At 38.7% G+C, this 19,612-nt stretch overlaps 4 protein-coding genes across 22 annotated transcripts in view; 3 read left to right on the forward strand and 1 right to left on the reverse strand.

The window, feature by feature from the left end:
* LOC111271280 (lysophosphatidylcholine acyltransferase 1) overlaps positions 1 to 1,335 on the forward strand; it is a 38,070-nt gene extending 36,735 nt beyond the window's left edge. For all 7 annotated transcript variants that reach the window (XM_022851981.2, XM_022851990.1, XM_022851983.2 and 4 more), the window contains one exon: positions 1,064 to 1,335. The gene's annotated coding sequence lies outside the window, so the exon portion shown is untranslated. The remainder of the gene's footprint in view (positions 1 to 1,063) is intronic.
* Positions 1,336 to 2,618: 1,283 nt separating this feature from the next.
* LOC111271282 (pseudouridylate synthase RPUSD4, mitochondrial) lies at positions 2,619 to 6,724 on the reverse strand. Of its 3 annotated transcripts, none has more exons than XM_022851993.2 (6): positions 6,487 to 6,724; positions 5,515 to 5,995; positions 4,801 to 4,867; positions 4,472 to 4,658; positions 4,050 to 4,317; positions 2,619 to 3,582 (listed from the first exon to the last, which is right to left on the reverse strand). In XM_022851993.2, the coding sequence occupies exons 1-6, from the start codon at positions 6,678 to 6,680 to the stop codon at positions 3,445 to 3,447; spliced, it is 1,335 nt and encodes a 444-aa protein (XP_022707728.1). In that variant the 5' UTR covers positions 6,681 to 6,724; the 3' UTR covers positions 2,619 to 3,444. The 3 variants fall into 3 exon arrangements, with proteins under 3 accessions (XP_022707728.1, XP_022707726.1, XP_022707729.1); XM_022851991.2 differs by having other exon boundaries at positions 4,801 to 4,996; positions 6,487 to 6,723; XM_022851994.2 differs by having other exon boundaries at positions 4,801 to 4,996; positions 5,515 to 5,990; positions 6,487 to 6,698.
* A 4-nt stretch (positions 6,725 to 6,728) lies between these two features.
* Positions 6,729 to 14,315, forward strand: LOC111271283 (uncharacterized). Of its 10 annotated transcripts, none has more exons than XM_022851995.2 (6): positions 6,762 to 6,853; positions 7,877 to 8,053; positions 8,680 to 8,841; positions 11,431 to 11,629; positions 12,428 to 12,661; positions 13,624 to 14,315. In XM_022851995.2, the coding sequence occupies exons 2-6, from the start codon at positions 7,922 to 7,924 to the stop codon at positions 13,665 to 13,667; spliced, it is 771 nt and encodes a 256-aa protein (XP_022707730.1). In that variant the 5' UTR covers positions 6,762 to 6,853; positions 7,877 to 7,921; the 3' UTR covers positions 13,668 to 14,315. The 10 variants fall into 10 exon arrangements, with proteins under 10 accessions (XP_022707734.1, XP_022707735.1, XP_022707730.1 ...); XM_022851997.2 differs by lacking the exon at positions 6,762 to 6,853 and adding an exon at positions 7,130 to 7,265; XM_022851996.2 differs by lacking the exon at positions 6,762 to 6,853 and adding an exon at positions 7,276 to 7,389.
* A 1,818-nt stretch (positions 14,316 to 16,133) lies between these two features.
* LOC111271279 (uncharacterized) lies at positions 16,134 to 19,332 on the forward strand. Of its 2 annotated transcripts, none has more exons than XM_022851979.2 (3): positions 16,134 to 16,239; positions 17,282 to 17,555; positions 18,120 to 19,332. In XM_022851979.2, the coding sequence occupies exons 2-3, from the start codon at positions 17,324 to 17,326 to the stop codon at positions 18,683 to 18,685; spliced, it is 798 nt and encodes a 265-aa protein (XP_022707714.1). In that variant the 5' UTR covers positions 16,134 to 16,239; positions 17,282 to 17,323; the 3' UTR covers positions 18,686 to 19,332. The 2 variants fall into 2 exon arrangements, with proteins under 2 accessions (XP_022707714.1, XP_022707713.1); XM_022851978.1 differs by lacking the exon at positions 16,134 to 16,239 and adding an exon at positions 16,246 to 16,331.
* Positions 19,333 to 19,612: the final 280 nt, after the last annotated feature.

Here is a 19,612-nt window from a genome sequence, read left to right on the forward strand (position 1 = left end):
GACTGCATCCTAACCAGCAATATCTGATACTGAATATAGATATTGTTAAGTGAGGTTTTGTCACCCGTTTGATTGATGGACATGTCTAAGTGCGTAGTTAACAGTCGTTTACTATTTCGTAGTTGGATGAAAATGTAAAACCTTTTTCGCTCTTGGTAGGTATATAGTATGTCTTTATGGTTTGGAGTAAAATGATTGAAAATTGTTTTGTATTAAACCAATGAAATCAACATATAAACTACCTGAATTGAGTCTTATAAATATCATAATTGAACTATTTGTCCCTGTCATTATTACCATTAACTCACTTTGATAGCTGCAATTACTATATCTAAACATGTTCACTGTAACATGAACTCAGAAATACGCGAGAGAATATTAAGCACAAGATATTTTATATGTACGTACACCAAACGGACTGAAGAACACGAATCGAAAGATATAAGTAGAGGGTCAATATTCTTTGTCACGTTAACAACCTTTGACTAAGAGCAGCATAAATTGTAACATAATAAAACATTATTAGAAAAAATTAGAAGAGGATCAGGACAGCCTCACCTATTACGAAGAAGATACGCTTCGTAATATATAGGTTTCAGAAAAAAGACGTTCCAATGTATAATCAAAATACTTAAATGTTTTTTTATGAGTGAAAAACGTAACAAACGACATGTTGCCCAATTACACGAATCGCCCGCTTGGAATAATCAGGTGACAACTGAACTTACGGCGAACAGTGGAAGTCTATGTCAACCGCAGAATTTTGTACCAGAAAAAAAGAATTTCTGCGAATCTAGCCTGCTATCAGCTGTGGACTTTGCAGCTACCTTGACTTTTTTAATTTGTGGATATTTCATTATTTGGAACTTAAGTCAATTAAAGGGATAAAAGGTTTATATAACAGTCAGCAAATAATTTCATGGTGATCCCATTTTGTAATGAAGACGAAAATAAAGTTTCTCGGTCGATACCGCCTGGAAAATTGGTCGGAAAAGTGGCTGTTATGCAAACGCAAATGTATATATTTATATAAAAAGAAATCTAATAAGATACATCTATCTAGGTGTAGAATGGGGGCAAAATGGCGAAGAACAACACTCACACGAAGGATATCGAAAAACAAACGTTTCTTCAACCGACGAATCTACATCATAATCTATGCGAGCAATGATTACGGGGATAATGTTGATCATGATACTGATAATAGTGGAGGAGACTAGTAGAAATTGCTGTAGTATTATTACTATGATCATTGGAAAGTCGTTAAAACGAGAATGATGTCAAATTGTCTCGAAAATAAACGATGTGAATGTGTGTGTGGCGAAAAAAAGTAAATTGTGCGTAAGTATTTTCATTATTTTGAACCATTGATTTGGCTTAGCTGTTTGCCAGTTTGTCAGAAGCAAACAAGGTGGGACGTCAGCGGCCCGAAAACGACTTGACTCCTTAGTTTCATGCGACATATTTGTCTGTCACATGCATTGCTCGGTAGTGTCAATCGAAAGTTTATTTATAGACGATTCAAGTTACACGGCCTTTAGGATGATTCTTTATTGCCTTTGTTTACTTTTATCAATCTACTCATTTTAAAGTTGACGCATATTGGGTTATTTTGAGATTTTTAGCCCGCATTTTAGAAGTCCTATTTTAGATTATGTTTCTAATACGCTTTTCTCCGACCTCGACACCTAACAGCTCCTAGGAGACCAATAGGAAAAGCTATGTTTGAATATCTAAGGGTAAAATGTTTATTTTTACAAATTTATATCCTTTTTTTAATGAAGAACGTCTAAATTAATTTATCTTTCAGTTAGTATTCGCATGTTTTGCGACAATGGTAGACGGATTTTCGTTACGAGAAAGTTAGAGAAAACTTCCGGAATTAGTTCCGGAGTTAGAAAAAAAAGATTCTCAAAAGTCTTGGGAATATCTCTTGAATTCTAGTCACCGTACACACATAGTAAACGAGGAATGATGATTATCCTAGAATCCGAGATAAGTCAATTTTGTCCGGTAACGTTGACTCTGTAACGCTCGGCAATAGAGAATCAGTGTTGTCGTATTGTTCTAAAAGAACGGCAACTTTGTGAGCATTCTGAATTTATTATCCGGTCGATAAAGCCCTCATATATGAGATAGTTGAATTTACCAAATGTTCAATAAAAATTCAGAAAATATATACCAAAAGATGATTGTAATGAGAAAATGAAAATAGCTCTACAGTTCGACAGCCTTGTCGTACGTATGCTGTCAGGGTACTTCGCTTTGCACTAAACGTAATGAAATAATGTCGAATCGAACAGTGCTTGTTGAGTTATTGCAACAGACTATAGATCTGAAGAACGCCGTTTGCCAATGCTGGCAGTAAACTTATGTACTCGAATCAGTCGAAGGTAGGCCGCAAATGTGGGCATCTGCAAATACAAAACCGTCGTAGGTGTAGGAGAACGTGACAAAACGAGCAATGAGCAACTATTTTATGTTTTATTTGGCTAACCTCAGCCCACCCTCAGGTATGATGATTTATGTATGGAAGTTTAAGACTTCTAGCGCGTTGAAAGGACATACGAGTTTTTATGATTATAACTGTCCAGCAGAATACGAAAAGACAATACTAGTTTTGGCGCACAGGAGAACTCAAGGTGTTTATTAATCGTATCTCGAAACTCGAGAAAAATATGCAATTATCGTCAATATGCATTTTTTATTTCACGCTTTTATTTATAAAATGGTGAGTTAGCCGTGCTCCGGTTCGCCTTTATTCTTCAAACAAAATCCATTATTCTAGGTTTCGAACATACACAAAAATAAAGATGTAACAGAGCAGAAGAAGCTTCCTAAAATCTGTTCTGGTACCTCACTTAATTTTCAAAAATGTATTTATTAGTGTACAGTATTTCTAGCTCATGTTTACATTCTGTACTACGAGTTACGTAATTTTTCATCAGGCAATAGAATGTTGCTCTGAACAACCGATTTAAAATCTCTCAATAAATAAGACACATCCTGTGATTTTTATGCTCAGCCCTTACATGCACTTCATTACTCAAAGTTGGACAGCTTCCAACTGGCTAAGCTTGCCTCCACCCGGTTCTTAGTCCAGTATCCTGTTAGAATTAATTTAGGTAACCGTTAAATGTATGTACATTATTCGTGTAGCACTACACCGAAACCACCAACTGTAGGCTGTAGTCACCTGCTGAAGTACGTAACGAGTTATAAATCTAATTTTTAAATTGTCAAACTAATCATTCTACATAACGCTTTGGTCAACAACAAACATCGTTAGGTGCACTGGATATCAGATGCATCAAATGAAGACCCTGCTACACTCATTGAAATCTGCGTAAGTAAAATTTGTTATATCGACTTCGCGATTAAGTTGCCCCGGTAAGGAAGCCAATCCAGTAAAAAATGTTTTGTACAAGTATATATAAACACGGTCTACGAAAGTCCAAGTTGTTCAACGGTCTTCTGAAAGTGTTTGGGCGGATTGACACGAGCTACTAGATTGCGGCCGCCTGCCAGAATCCCGGGAACGACAAGGCTTCTACTGTGCAAATGCAACGGGATTTCGCGAACCTGCAGTTTGGAAAAAATATAAATGAATAAGGTATTTCAGTATTGCATGGTTCGAATACCGTGTATAGATTTAGCGACACAACACAACTGAGATCCGGCTCCGATGGCACGTATTTAGCTTTAAACAATCTATTCTGGTTAATCTATTGTCCTCTATATTATATTGGTAAAAATAAATAACCGACTTAGAACTCATTATGTTTCACCTTCACGAACTCTGGTTCCTTATTCTCCACTTCATGATTAACATTTGTACTCTTTGGATATATGTAATATGACCGATCATGTTAGTGGTGATACAATAACCGCAAGGCTCGATATGTGCCAAAGGAAATTCGGACGAATAATATGTCTGTCTGTACTATAAGCCGTAGCAAGCCTAAGTAATGGTGAAACGCTGTCATCATTGAAAACGAATCCTCGCTCGGAATAGTTGTTAAATTTGTTGGTGCTATAGATCTCCGTACTTTTTGCTGTCGCACATGGAGTTTGGCAAGGATGTCTCCTGGAAGTTTTTGTGGAACAAGTTTCTTGATATGTGAATATTTGTGGTCACCGATAATTGGACACCGCAAGCCGAAACCCAGATGAACACGAAGCTGGTGTTTGTACCCGGTTAGCGGTCTTAGCTTCCAGTAGGCGGCACTGTTATGCCATGAAATAATTTCGTACTCAGTTCGTGCCTCAAAAATTTGCGAAAATTTCGGAATACTTTTCTTAGATCCCGGAGGTGGCCTGAAAAAGAAGATGAAAAAAATGGTGTCTAATAAATCGCAATTGATGATTATCTGGAGGAAAAATGCATTGTTACCGTGATTAAAGCAAATCCTTTCCGTTTTTTACACCAAATTATCTATCAGTCTCTACTACAGTACGTCATTTACCATACCTTGGCACTATAACCATGCGTTCCTTCCCTCCTATATGACCAACGGCAATAGGTAGCTCGATGGTACCTTGTCGCTCCTTGACAAGGCCCTTTGTAACAGCCAAATATTCTTTCTTTACTTGATGTGCCTTAAATAATGTCTCGATAACGTTCGCCATGTGCCGGTTTTTCGCTAGACACAATACACCTACGACCATGTGCATGTATATGACGAATGTTCGGTTAATAAAGTGTAATTTTTCATGAATTTTTATGATTATGATAATATAGTTTATCCTTTGTACAAATGAAGCAAAATAAGCAACGGATAAATAGAGTTAGAATCATACCAGTAACCTCCTTGTCTAACCGATGTACGGTGTAGAGTTTTTCCGCTTGGAAGAACGTGGCAAGTTCCTGCAGGTACGAGGTGAGAGCAAATTTGGAACTGCTACTAATGTTACCCCCACTGTGCATTGACATACCGTAAGGCTTATTTATAACTAGAACCTCCCGAGTGTCGACAATAACGCGTCGACGAAGTGACTGGAATACGACAATCATATTGAAGTGCGTCTAATAGAATCACAACTGACAGAGATCTTCGTCGCTATTATTACTGATTTATGGAAGAAATCTTGCAATTACGAAAGCTAAATAGTACTCCAACGTAAAGACGACATCGGAATAAAACAAAAAAAAGCCAAATATCCTATTTAATGTATTTGTTGGTTCATTTTTTAGATGATGAGGTATACGCTAGAATGTGCGAATTGCACCAGATAACCTTATCAATGTATAACTTCATAACAATTCATCTATACAACTGGTAAGCGTAAGGAAATCAGGAGTTGCCGAATCTACATAGACCTTACCAGATTCGATGCACCTCACAGGCCATTTTCAATTTAGCTCTTTTATATCTGCTTAACTTTAGCTAATGCATTACGTTTGTATAAAAATTGATGAGCTATGGCATACAAATGATGAAAGTTACATTGCATAATTCGTGCGATATACACATTGTTCAGCACCTGACGGCTGGTTATGGTATAGTCACATACCTGTAGAATCTGTTCATGGTTCATAAGGTTCAACGGTGGCTCGATCTCGGTTTTAATAAGACGGAATCCTTGTGAGTCGACTAATCGGATCTGGGCCTTGGCTAATTTTGCCTCTTCGGAGTCGAGGTTCGCTCGAATTTTGTTGACGGCTTCAAAGGCGGATTTAGGCTCTGCCTCAGTTGGGCTAACTGGTTGTGCTTTTTTCACGGTTCGAATATCGGCTTTGGATATTTCTCTTTCCAATCGAGGTCTTCCCCGCTTTTTTTTAATTTTATCTTGAGACTCGTTCTGGAACTTCTTGGAGTTTGTTTCTTGATCTTTCAAGTCTCCATGTTCGTTTGTGAAGGGAAGTTTGGTTACGGTTTTTTCTATAATTCCCTCGGTATCTACTCGAGGCTCAGCGGCATCCGAATCCGCGAGGTGATGTTTAGGTTTGATCTCATACTCGCCATGTTTTAGTGGAACGTTATTCCTGTCTAATCTGGTGGGAGGGACATGAATATGTGTTTCATTATAATGTCGAATAGCTGGATCGGTGACGTGTATGCATATTATGTGGGTTTTCAGAACGTTAATTTTGTCCTCACTCACTGCGAAAAAGTCAAACAAACAAGCCTACCAGATACCCTCCCCAAAAATACAACCTAGAAACAACGATTGCGGAAAGGAATTGTCTATACAAATTCAGATTTAGCTTAAACGATAATATTTACAACCAGTTTAAATTATTTTACAGTTTTATTATATAATTCAAAAACGAATTTTACTCTACCGTCAAGTCAGTTCCATTACACAGTTAGTATGCATTGATCGAAGCCTTTCATATGGTACATAAATTAAAAAAAAATGTATATCCATCACGTTATTTTGCCGACGTCAGTCATAGCTTACAGCACTTTAAGCTGTTTACGAGGCGTCCATAGCAAATATACGTTTCTAACAACTAGACAACATCATACGGGCTACGCTCACCTGACTGCACCAAATTCAGTTGGCGTGAAGAAGGTGTTAGACGAATAAACGTCACTGTACCGCTCATCAAATGTAGATCCTACACGCGGTCCTCGGGGTGATCTTAACATTCGAGTGGGCATTAATCCAAAGCGTGTGGGACATCGAAAAGCCCCTAAACATGTTAACCACGCATTTCCGCGCAACATCACCATGTTTGCACACTGTTCGTCTGCTCAATGTTGTTGTTGACTTATCGGCACCAGCCTCTATGCGGATACCAGGCTGGCCATGGCATTGAGGAGTAATAGAAGGTTTGCTTCACATCCAGCTTAAGCCGACCGATCGAGGGGGTCTATGGCAAAGGAAAACGCTGCAAATATCAGTAGTAAGACATTTTTAAAAGATTTTTTTGGATATAAAATGAAAAACATATGCATTTCCAACATTATTATTTTACAAGTGTATGTAAATGACACAAACAAAGGGTATTATGTATCTGGACAGTTTTAATATCTTTTTTTTTTTCACAAATGTAGATGTACGTAGATTTAATGCCGCCTCTCAAAATGGTCGATTGCAGTAAAACTTATCTCTATTAAATGACGTTACGATTAATCGTTCCAGAAATCCAGAAATGTAATATGTCAATGGTTATACATAATTCCCTTAACTATATTCGAAAATTTACCGCAAATCTGAAAGTAAACTTGCGTGCAATTTTGAAATTAGAAACGTACTCGAAACAAATACAATAAATAACAGAGCTTCGCATTGTCACTGCAAGCATAGTCAAATTTGTAAGTCGAAACCCGCGATATGCGTATTTCATTCAAATTACAGTGTAGCTCTAGAACATTTATGTACGACTCAGACAAAATACTTTTGCACAAGTTCATTGGTTGTTCACCTGTCTGAAACTACGTAAGTTATAGGTTATAAAACATTTCCTAAATGAGACGAATAGAAAATTGAACCTGATAGGGCTCTCATCTTCCGTCACTGAGGACAAAACCACTGATGATACTATACCCGTAGATGGAATGGGGATTCTTTTTGGCCGGATGATTTTCTAGTTTACGCTATAATCAATATTATGTTCTCAATGTCTTTTCTCTATGAAGAAGCTGATGCTATTCTGTACATCTATGATAAGAGCTCAAAATTTCTCATAGATAGCTATGTAGTTGTTTGAAAAACTTCAACTTAACATAACGCTATTTCAATGAAATTTTCTATTATTAGCGAGTTTATGTGCGAGAAACTCAGTGCTTCTTACCTTGTTACATATGAATGACAATTACGATAGCTAACACCGTCACGATCCATGCACAGGCGGATAACTTTTAGCCTCGCTATGGCTAAGTACGGGTTCTATCCAGAAATTCACTTATACTCACTCTGCTTTCAGCACTTACCGGAGGCATGCGAATGAAGCTCTTCGAAGTATTTGAGAATGAGTTACATCGATATATTTCAAGCGCATACTAAGGAAATGTTAGAGGAATACAAAAAAAGCATGAGCTGCTATATCGAAACACATTTGATTTCACTGAAGAAGAAGGCGGATCGCATTAACAATCAAAATGTTAGTTAGTGACATAGATACAAAGTCACTTTGTGAGAATCTTCATAAATAGTATTCCGTGAGAGAACCGCGAGCCTATCGGGGTCGCGTGTGGGAAAACAAGCTTATATAAGTTAGGGGGCAACGCTTACGCTCATGGTGATGATGAGACGCCGGTTGTTGACTCATCCGTTACACATAGCTGATCATGCACACGAAAATCAAAGCAACGATTCGGAAATGATTCGAAACTGAGGACTAATTGAATAGAAAAAACATCAACAGAGATACACCTTTTTCTAACTAATGTAATTGGCTTTTGATTTGAAAACATACGTAATAGGCGCGTTAGTTGCTGTGAAAAATGTAATGGCATCAACGAAGTACCACAAAAAAAATATATCAAATATTAACCTAGCAAAGCATTTGTATCTGTGGGATACAAGGAAATATTCAGTCAGCAAGTGCTATTGGAATTGTAGAATTTAGTCCGTCTATCTGTTTCATACGAATTGGATGCTTGATCTGAAGAGTACTCATGCTTGAATTAAAGGAAAATGAATCGGATTATCTAAAGCCCACTAGGCGACTAGATAGAATGCAGTCAAAATCTATCAATAATCTATAATTATTTTGCCTTATTTAAGGAAGACTGTCGGCGAGCCGTGAAGACCGAAGAAGATGCAATCCATTTGACCATGCTTAATAAGCTTATTAATCGCTTAGATGAGTCCACAATATCCCTAGCAGCAAATGTCGTCAAACTTCGGAGTTTTCAACAATATCAAATTAACGCGGCAGATCTAGCGGTAAGAGAGACAATTTATTATGGTTTATTAATTTTTCTGTAAAAGCTTGCTGTCGACCTATAGCGTAGTCATTGGATATCTCTTAAAATTTTCCCAATTAATGCATATTTCGTACATGTATACGCTTTGGATTCAGAAAAGTATTCTGCCGTACAACTTAAATTGGGACTTTCAGTAGTAAATTAAAGAACGTGGTCAGTTGTTTTACTAAAGGGCAAAAGGCAATCCCCACAGGCACCAGATTAAAGACAGAAACTTGTTGCAAATATTATGATTCCTTTTAGGGCCAGCAATAAAAGCTATATATGTGTATATATATATGCCGTTCTGCAGGCACAGCACGGACCGATGTACAGTTGATTATACCATTAGCATGTCTGATATCTAAAATATACTCTGAGCTTTTTCCGAAACAAAATATTCAACGACTCTTAAGTAGAGCTAGTGTTTCTATCGCATCAGACATCTTGCCTTTTATACAAATACTTTAGCTAAAACCAAAGGCGCGGTCATTTGATAAGAAAAAGGATTTGATTTGTACTATGAAGAACCTCCGATGCAGGTCTTCGTCATTTAAAGAATTGTAAAAGCGCCAGTGCAACCACTACAATCACTGCCATGCAAAGCACCTGCCTCGAACGTACTTATCTGCTTAAACAATCTTTCTGTCGAGTTTTACGTCCGGTATCATCTTTAGCCATTTCACCACGAAACGAAGACTTTCTATACTCGAGTTCGAGCCTAGACCACAGTGCCCCTCAGATTAGCACGCAAATACTTCAGCTACTAAGCTATCACCGGGACTAGGCAAACGCTCTAAGGAATTTAAATAGGTCATCTAGATTCTTATAACTACCATTTCTTCTTTTCTGATAATTAAGAATGTTCCCCTCGGTTCCCCTAAGAAAAAGGACATTGAATATAATTTCCGATTCAACAACGCAGATCTAGGACAGATTGGCTGGCACCCACTCATACGCATGTCAAATAGTTACGTGGCAACTACATACTACCATGGAACCGTCATTTCGAATGTGAATAGACACACTGAGACACTGTCGCCCTCATTATAATGTACCTATTTAGTAAATTCATTGTCATATAAGAAAAGGCAAGTTTGGGATGTGTGATTTGGCAAAAACCTATAGATTAGAGCGATTCGGACGCTAAAGCGACGATGTCCAATGCATACGACGGGACAAAAAACAGAATAAACTAAAAGTGCTTGGTTTAGCAGTTCCAAAGCATAAAATCATAGCACGAATTAAAAAGTGTCTTTTAAAAAAAAGTAAAAATTTACTTTGAAAACATATAGAGATATTTAGCACGGCAAGCTCCAAAATGAATTAACGAGGCAAGAGTATTTACAGGGCACAAATGATACCATGATCTTTTGTTCTAGAGGACTCTCAAGACACTTGTTATGCCTCATAGAAACTCCTCTATTCCCAAATACATCTGGCTTTACTAGTCCAAATATTTCGGATATCTTCGCCTAGTAGGATTCTAACCTTTTTGAGATCGAGAAATCGCTTGACTTTTGCGTTGTCCTATAAGGATTGAGATATTTTTTTAAATTATTTTCGGTCTACAAAAAAAATGAAAACTGCTATGAACTGAATTTCTGAATAATCACGTCGACGAGTGCCTGTGAGGCGCTGATACTCATTCATGTTAATTTGCTCTTTTTAGAGGCTCGGTATGTCGTCACGTGGGCATTTGAAAAGCTATTAGATGGAAGCCGTTCCTTAGGCTGAGTCGCCTCCTTATTATTATTATGTACAGCGATGGATGTTTTAAGTGATATTGCTTGTTAAGCGACATTAATGGGTATATACTGGTGTAGTTTGCGCTGAGGAACATAGTTGCTATTGAAAGACATCCGCTGATTCGGATGGACTGATGCTTTCAGCCCCCAAAAGCACATGGACAATTTGAAAGGGCACCTAACTAAACCGAGGTTACCGAGTTTGTGCCATCGACTTTGCATAGCTGATAGTCTTACAAATAGGCTTTAGAGCCTTTTACTGCATTAAGTTATAGGGAAACAGGAAAACTCAACGGAGAGGTTATTGCATAGTTATTCTGTTTTAAGGAGATGGCGACACCAGTCGCAACAACTTCATTCCACGCTGCCTGGGAAAAAGTTATCTTTTTTTAACTTTTGTGCGTTAAAAAGTTGGAATTCCTGGTAAAAATTACAGCGTTATCGTCCCATATGTTTGTGTTTAATGTAACTGTTAATAAATCGCTTTCAGGATAAACATTAGAGAACTTGACAAGTGTGTTTGAACGATCGTTGGAATGCTTGTCCATATATATGTATATATGTTATATATATGTGCTATATATGTGTGTAGCTTATAGTTTTATATGTAAGATGTGGTAGAGATCTTTCCTAACGTCTTCCATCGTAGTTTTTTGGTTTAATAAATTTTTACACGTTTATATGAGAGCAAGTATTGTTCTTTGGTTTATCTTAACTGACAACAATAATAGCATCGAAGAGATTATTATTATGCCCTTAATACCCGCTTCAAACAGAGTTAATTTTTGCATTAGACGTGATGAGTCAACTCTTTTATACAGAATGTCCGCGCTAATGTGGAAGACTCCAACCTGAATCAGAGTGCAAAAAATGCTGCAGCGTCGTTAGAGAGACATATTGAAAACCTTCGTAAACGGCAAGCAACGTTAGAAAATGATCTCGTCAACGTGAAACGGCGAAGAACGGACTTCGCGACGGCTTTTAAGGGCTCTTCACGGCGACTGGATGCTGAAGATGCTGGTACGTGTAGAATCATAAGCAGTCATTAGGAGCATAATGTAAAAGCCTTATTGGCGTGCCAATGCTCAAAGGCCGTGCTCAAACTAAACAGATAATTTTTCACTATTACTACTCATTTGTACCTATTTTTGGCCAGTGTAGCTGCTCTTACATTTGTTGTTTTCGCAAAAACATTTCAAGAGAGCTCGGCGGTTCCATTGACCAAAAAACTCATTCATAGAATATAAACGCGTTATGCCTTCAAGGTGCAGTAATGAAATTATTAGCAACGTTTTGCGAAATAGCGCGAGAGTATCTTTGATTTACTTTTAAATCGTTTTTTAGATTTCCCGTGGCCTTGACACATTGGCTTGGTAATTGATTGCTACAGGTAGTTAACAGACCGCGGTGTTCTCGATAATTCGCTAGAGCTTTACCCTCTATATGAATTTTGCTTTAAGTAGTTTTTTTCCTGTTGTTTACATGTTGACGAAACTCTAACGCGTGTATCTGTGCACGAATGAGCTAATGCCACGCTTACAGCAAAAGAGTAGTGGGCAATATCCACGGTACATAGCTTTTAAGGCGTCGAATTTAAGATCGTTGAAGGAACCCGATCGATCTGCACATACACCCATTCCACGAATAAATAATGTTAAAATAACGTATACGATTCTTCTATTCAGATATACGTTGAGCTGCGGGAAAGGTCTTTGATCCCAAAATTTACGAATGTGTTTTAGAAAAAATCCTTGTTACGGTTGCTAAGATTTTACTCCGAGTGTACTATTTTAGGGTACATTAATGGCCTTCTTACAGCCGAGTTGCAAATGTGTCGAGCTTCAGCTGAAAAGGAGATCCGCCAGTTTCGAGGTGAACTTGCCCTTGCAATTGCGGAAAGACGACGTGAAATCGCATCGATTGAAGCTGAAGCCAAGCGACATCATAGGGTTCATGCAGAGTGCGATAAACTCCTCAAACAGGAAGACCGACGTTTCAATAAACTAGAGGCCGCAGCGAACAAACGACTTGCCATGGCGCAGAAGACTTATGGTTCGGTGTATACTAACTACATATATACATAATTTCTAGACGTAGTACCCACAAAGTTTGGACCTACTGTGACTGAATAAATATAACCTATCTGCCTAGAATTAGTAGCTAAGTAAGTCGTATTTAGGCCAAGGGAGCAAAGACCGGTAACTTCAAAAGTCGAACTCGACGTTTTGTTAGGTTTAGGATCAAACTTTTCGAGCTGTACGTGCGAGAGCACCATAAGCATTCGATCGGACCGAACTTTAGCACCTGAGAGGAAATTACGTCTAGCTTATAGTGTGTGCTCGGTAAACATTTGCATTTTGAAAGGAGGGGAGATATGTATGATTCGGTAGAAAAAAACAACCGAATTTTTTGTAAGCATTGGAGACTATTCTGTCAAACCAGACATAATCTATAAATTGATAAAATCACTGACAAATTAAAGCGACTAGATAATATTCATGAAGGCTGTAACATCAGCTTACAGGCAAAGCCCAGGAATCGCTAGTTTACTGAACGATATATAGCACACGATAACTAATAGGATCCAAAGAAACACGCTATATTATCTTACGTGCAGCCATGCGAGGTAAATACGTCCATGCTGTCACAGTATATTCACAGTATACTCACAGTATATCCAGCGCGTCATAGACGAAAAAGCAATTAACCATAAACGGCACGCCGCTATCTTACCATACCGACTGCTTTCGATATGTTGCAGTAAGGGATAGCATGCTAGAAACGAACATTGTCAAGGTGCAGCTTTCAGCTGTTTAGGTATACCACTTTTTTGGGTTCTACAATCTGTCGAGTGAACGTCGAGGTATTAGACATACCTTCCTCGCAAATGAAAAAGTCATTTTGTAACTTTGATTAATGCTTACTATGAGACTAGGCGCATGGCGATGTTTTTTTCAACGTTTGATCGCTAATTATCATTCACATGGTTGCTTAGCATCCGCTTTGTGTTTCAGAGGAGCTATCACATGAATTTGATAAGCTACAAAAAAAATGGTGATGATCGGCCATCATTCGAAGATCGGTCCGGACCACCGATGAGATAAGGGATTGTGCGAAACTGCGTATCGGACCCTACCAACGAAAGCTTCACTGCATGTGAATAATGTGTCGATATGTGAAAATTACCTGTAGCAAAAAAAAAAAAGAAACTGTGTTAAGCGCTAATATTTTTTATGTTATTAAAAAACAATTGTTCGATGAGACATACAATGCGTGGTCCGTACGTTCTCCACACGTTTGCTTCACAGTTGTTTGATTTCTACCCACCCAGGTGAAATACGTTCTGTTTACATAAAATTCATTTTTGAACTTCACCTAAGGTAGCTTTATTCTCTTTGTCAATGTTTTTTTCCTTATATGTGTGGGGTTCACCCAGTTATGTATCTGATAAGAGATTCCCCTTACAACAAAGGCCACCTGTAGCGTAAGAGGCACTATCGTATATCGATTCTAAAATAAATCTATGTCTCTGTTCCACAAATTAATAGTAGGATTGTTCGACATTTGCGTAAACATGACGTCTTGATTCTGCGAATCGTTAGATACTCCAATAACGCCAACCGTCGAACTGTGATGTTTCAAAGCGCTCTAATATTGATGAAATGCGTGAATAAATTAAAGCTAGTTCTGATTTGTGATCCAGTCACTATCGAATTATATCTTTTACTCTTTACGGAAATAGATACATGACCTAGATAACACTTGCGAACGAGATGTCTGCGATACGTTCGAGTTCTTCAAAGGATATTAAGTGCTTCATAACTGGTCCATTTCTTTTTTGATGTCTTGAAATACTCAAGAAGATGTTCACACAAAAACACAAGTTCTTAGCGAAATAATCCGTGTGAGTATGAGTCGAAACGAGAAGTAAGCTATGGAATTTCAGATGATAAGTTAACAACGCTGCGCCGCAGCTGAGTGTAAGCACCACTGTTTAGACGCCAAATGCATAGCCTTGCGTGTGAGACGAGTGTATAGGAAATTCCCTATGCTAAGGACGCCCTAATGTACAGGTACTATATTTTCCGCCAAGCTCATCTAACATTTAGTTGATCGATTCGGAATTATGGCGTGTTTGCTAAATGTCCTAAAGGTCGTACTTAGAAGCAACAATTTCCCCGCATCTGGAGCAACCACATGTACCTTCGGACCTCGTTTCCCGCAGAGTTTATAGTGGAATCTATGCACAGCAATGGAGATGGACCACATGCCTGTCTAGCCATCGACACTGTCAACCCGTGCTTCCCCGTTGCGGACGAAGTAAAAAATCTCCATCAATTCCTGCGAATTTTTCCTCGCATTTTCGAGGTTTGTGTTCCGTTAACGGAAGCTCAAAGTGACCACGTAGGTCGTTGGCCAACAGTGGGTGGTGGGCTAGACAATACGTGGGACCATTTCAGGTGCTGTGTTAAGCTCTAATACTTTTTGAGGATGAGGGCTTTGAAGTCTTAGGCTTAGAAGAATATAATCCTACTGCAACTATAATTATAATCATTCTTCGATCAAATTGTCGTCCTATTGGTTTACCTTGCATAATGGCAAATATGTGAGTTGAGTTAAAAAAGACTTCAGCAAAGATTCTCTCCGCAAATGTCCACCTGTCGCGGACGCATAGCACGCTCAGCTATCATTGTTTGGCAGCTACTGCATAGGAGATCTGTCGAATGAGGTTAAGATATCTCTCGTTTTACTACATAGGTGCACTGGAACTTATTTAGTTCAAGTAAAGCGTCTTAGATATTGCGGAGCTCGATAAATATTGCACAGGATATCCGGTAACCGTATTACTACAATGGAAGACACATAGACCCGTATCAACCGATCGTTGTACGGCAGTTGTAGAGCTTAACCTAAAGATGTGTCATTTATCTAAATTCTAATTGAACAAGCTTCTGCTTACGATGATCAGTACCCTTACTAGCATTACTGGCGACCGAACCCGTTTCTGATAACTGCTGTCCTGAGAAACTTTTTCGGAATTGTCTCTAATATTTAACACCCTAATTATGAACAGCGTCAAGACCAACAGTGATTTCTATTACGTAGCATAGAAATGGCAAAACAACTAACATACGAAAACAATGTAAATGAATACAGATGTAAATAGAGCCTACTTGATATTGTCGGCCTTAGTAGCCTGGACAATCCCATCAATACAAGTATTCTCTATTCATTTGCCAAACAGAGCGACTTTATCAATATATTGGTTCTGACGATAGTTGCCGCTTATGATTCATTTACACTGGAACTTAAGCATAGCAGAACAAGTTTAATTCATTTAGGGACAGTGTCAGCCTGTCAAATCTGACAGCGTTTGCTGGGGCATCGTAGAAAGAAACGCTGTGATACATTTCGAAGTGCGAATTCAAGACGACTTTGTTGAGGGCAGACAACGCGTTATTGTCGAGGTTGGTCACCGGCGGCACAGAGATGCAAATTTGCTTTCGAGAAAATGGCATGAGAAAGGGAGTGGTAAAGCTTCGTAGAAATGATTAAAAACGTCATAGTGTAACGGTATACGGACTCGATTATAGTAGCACGCAGTCACTCGTATCGCAACGTCAAGCACGGTAAGTCAGACCAGACGATGCTTAGCTTAGCGTTCAACCCGGTTGCCGAACGGAGTTCGACTATCCATGATGTCCTCTAAATCGTGAACACAGTAGGTTTCCTGTAGAGTACGTTTATTTAATCGAACCATTTTACATATGATCAAGTAATAATGCTTCGTATAGCGTAAAAATATAAACGTGTTCGATTGTAAAACGTGGTGTGTTTATGCCAGTCTGGTTTCTGTTCTCATCGAAATAGGTAAAAATAGTAATAATAATAGTGTTGGCTACTAAGTTCCCGCGATTTTTTTCAAAAGCTTCATGTCCACACAGCCTATCATCACCTACGAATAGCTTCTGGTGTGCCGTTGAAAAATACCTTTCGTTCCCGATCAGTGTGACGCAACGATATGCTGTTTTATGTATGTTCAATTTCAACTCAAAAAAGCACTTCGAAGATCAACGTTTCAAACGGAATAGAGGTACATTCTCAACATCTTCTTTACTGTGCATTTCGTCATAGCTAAGACGCTACCGGGACAGCCAGCTAAAAGGTCTGCTCAAGAAGAGTTTTCTTGCTTTGAAAAGAATATCCAGGGTCTAAATAAAGTTCGTCGCCGCGAGTTCACACAAAAACGTGGAATTGTGTGACGGTTTAAAGCGGTGTCGGGCGTTACGTGACCATAACAATTGATTTTCGCACAGAATTGTCAGCGGTGATCAGAAATGGTGTTTGCGTTTCACCGTAGATCAGATACCGAAATGAAAATAAAAAATTGCAACAACACCTGTATTTTGTATGGTAAATGTAACAGAAGCGCTTAACGCAGGTACTGCGTCAGTAATGTAGATGAACCTCGAACTATAATGGCCTCGTATGTGTAGCAGATTGCAAAGGTTGAGCGCCTCCGTAGATATTAAAACAGACTCAGTTGATTCAGAAAAAGACATCGATCCATAGTTTTGAGCAACGATTAGGATCGTCCGACCTTAGATATTAATTTCAACCATTTAGTGTGTGAATAACGGTAGGACACAGTTGTTTTTTTTTGTTCCTTAGGATTTTCAGAGCTGATTCACAAGTCACAGCACAGAATTCACGATGAGGTCAGTGCCGGCCTTCATTCTACTCCTGCTCGCGATTGCCGCCGCTAAGACGATAGGGTTGACTGCATCTAACCGCTATTTAAACAAAGACTACGATGGCTTAATACTCAGCCTGAGATTGAGAGCTGGGTTTTGTGCTTCTCCAAAACAGAGGTGTAGATGCTCGTGTGACTCAGCTAACTCTCCGAAGTGGACCATAGCTGGCCTTTGGCCAAACTTAAAAGACGGTGCGTAACAGGAGTCATTAAAATCTGACAGTTGCCGCGTGCTATTAATGGTGACGTTACATGTCCACATCTGTCCTGGTCTAGCGAGATGGATTTTGTTGTTAAGCTAACATAGAACCTACCTATTCGTGGTGTAATAGTATGTTCAATTATTAGAACAACAACGATACCATCCTCTATTGACCATATGTTAACTAATAATAGGGTCTTAGCATACATACCGACGCGTGTTACTTGTGTTTCTTCTGCCAGGAAATGTAAAAACTCGTTGATTTCGCCACTATCTAACTCTTGGCCCTTTTGCTACAACATTTACTGATAGAAGCATTACGGCGTTCACAGAAGAATTAATTGTCAAGTCTTAGCATATAAGTGGTTCAATAACCATCACTGCAGTACTAGCACGTTATCTTACTATATAAGCATACCATATAGGCACAAATGTTATTATCTGACAAATATACCTCTCACGGTGCGGTAGGTTTATCTTAAAACATGTTATCTCGGTATGCCTGGTAGATATGGGACGTAATAACTAAAATAGAACTCATCATTTCTTCACAGGCGTTAAAGCACCCACGAATTGTTTCAACACGTCAAGACATATCGCTATTGACAGTAATACGCAAGGCTTGCTATACCAATACTGGCCATGTTATAATTGTACGAACTCCCCGCATAGTATGTGGGAACATGAATTTGTCACGCACGGAGCATGTCTTGCACGCGAAGCAGACGATTATTCGAATGCGAACCTTTATTTTTCTACGGCAATCTCCCTGTATAATCGTCAAGACATTTACAAGCTGCTGGAAGCGGAGCATATTGCGCCTTCTAATGGGATTCCGGTCCGTACGAAAGACATTGAAGACGCTCTGAAGAAAGCTTTCGCCTATGGCAAGTTTGAGTTGCATTGTGAAGGTCGACTCTATCACACAGATATTCTTCAGGAGATTCGGATTTGTTTTGACATGAAAGGGTTTGAGCGATCTACGCATTGTAGACTGCCGAAAAGTTCTTGCACAGATCTAGAAGTCTGGTATCTCGAATCTGGCGCGTCCAGAATACCCCAAATGTGCCAACTGCTAGCGCTCGTGGCCATAGTCGTCGCCTCATACTGGCGCATATAAAGAAATAATCAATTTATCGCGATCACTCCTACTAATAGAATGAAACAATGTAAATATACAGCATCATAACTATGCATATGTTAGCATGAGAAACATAAGGAGTTTATCTTAAGGACCCCTTGTGATTGTCGCTTATACTTACCTAAAGCGCGCACGCAAAAACCTAGATTATGCCCCCATGCAAAGCTTCGATGAACCCTGTTTTACTGTCAAATAGAGCAGATCAACGGTGAATTTGGTCCTGTGTTTGACGGAGCACTTCTGCAGGCGCAAGATAAAGTTTCAGGCTCAATGGTTTTATTATCGTTTTGTTGATAAAGCAAATACTGAGGCGGCGTGGTGTTCAAAGGTATCATGAAATGAACAACCTCGAAAATAACAATGTTTATTAAATTATCATTAGTTCTAACAAGCATGATCAAATCGCCGTGTTAACAGTCTGCATGCAACTCTCGAGCAATGCATGTAAAGCTATAATTATATCTTTAGCTTTTGCGTTCCTCGCATTTTTTTTAACAATATTCCTTAGAAATACAGTAGTTTTTTAATTAAAACTGTTTTTTACTATGAATGATTTGAAATAGAACATATTTCATAGTTAGAAAACTGTGAAAATAAACTACGTCTGTTCTTTTTGATGAAATGTATACGTTTAACTTATTATTAGTCGTCACGAACGATGGCAGTTACTGGGAAATTTGGAAGGACTTTGGCCGCTGTCTCTCTGTCATTACGGCGGCACAGATTATTCCGGGTTTAAAATAGTGAATATTTAAACTATAAGATTCATAGATAAAACTTTTCTGTCTTAAAAACTCGTGGCATTCCCGCCGATAGAACTAATCAACGTATCCCTCTCGCAGTGATTTCGCTGCAAGAAGGAACTATATGAATAAACTTTGCTCATTAACCTAAAGATAAAAGTAT

The sequence above is a fragment of the Varroa jacobsoni genome, unplaced genomic scaffold (assembly GCF_002532875.2).
Source record: "Varroa jacobsoni isolate VJ856 unplaced genomic scaffold, vjacob_1.0 contig00490, whole genome shotgun sequence".
NCBI lineage: Eukaryota > Metazoa > Arthropoda > Arachnida > Mesostigmata > Varroidae > Varroa > Varroa jacobsoni.

Excerpts from the sequence above, each read along its gene's own strand:
- LOC111271282 (XM_022851991.2), bottom strand. The coding sequence starts at position 6,680 with ATGGTGATGTTGCGCGGAAATGCGTGGTTAACATGTTTAGGGGCTTTT. Across the intron at positions 5,996-6,486 it reads ACTGAATTTGGTGCAGTCAG|ATTAGACAGGAATAACGTTC; the intron begins GTGAGCGTAGCC and ends CCCTCCCACCAG. Across the intron at positions 4,659-4,800 it reads GTTAGACAAGGAGGTTACTG|GTGTATTGTGTCTAGCGAAA; the intron begins GTATGATTCTAA and ends ACATGGTCGTAG.
- LOC111271283 (XM_022851995.2), top strand. The coding sequence starts at position 7,922 with ATGAGTTACATCGATATATTTCAAGCGCATACTAAGGAAATGTTAGAG. Across the intron at positions 8,842-11,430 it reads TTAACGCGGCAGATCTAGCG|AATGTCCGCGCTAATGTGGA; the intron begins GTAAGAGAGACA and ends TCTTTTATACAG. Across the intron at positions 12,662-13,623 it reads CATGGCGCAGAAGACTTATG|AGGAGCTATCACATGAATTT; the intron begins GTTCGGTGTATA and ends TTTGTGTTTCAG.
- LOC111271279 (XM_022851979.2), top strand. The coding sequence starts at position 17,324 with ATGAGGTCAGTGCCGGCCTTCATTCTACTCCTGCTCGCGATTGCCGCC. Across the intron at positions 17,556-18,119 it reads TTGGCCAAACTTAAAAGACG|GCGTTAAAGCACCCACGAAT; the intron begins GTGCGTAACAGG and ends ATTTCTTCACAG.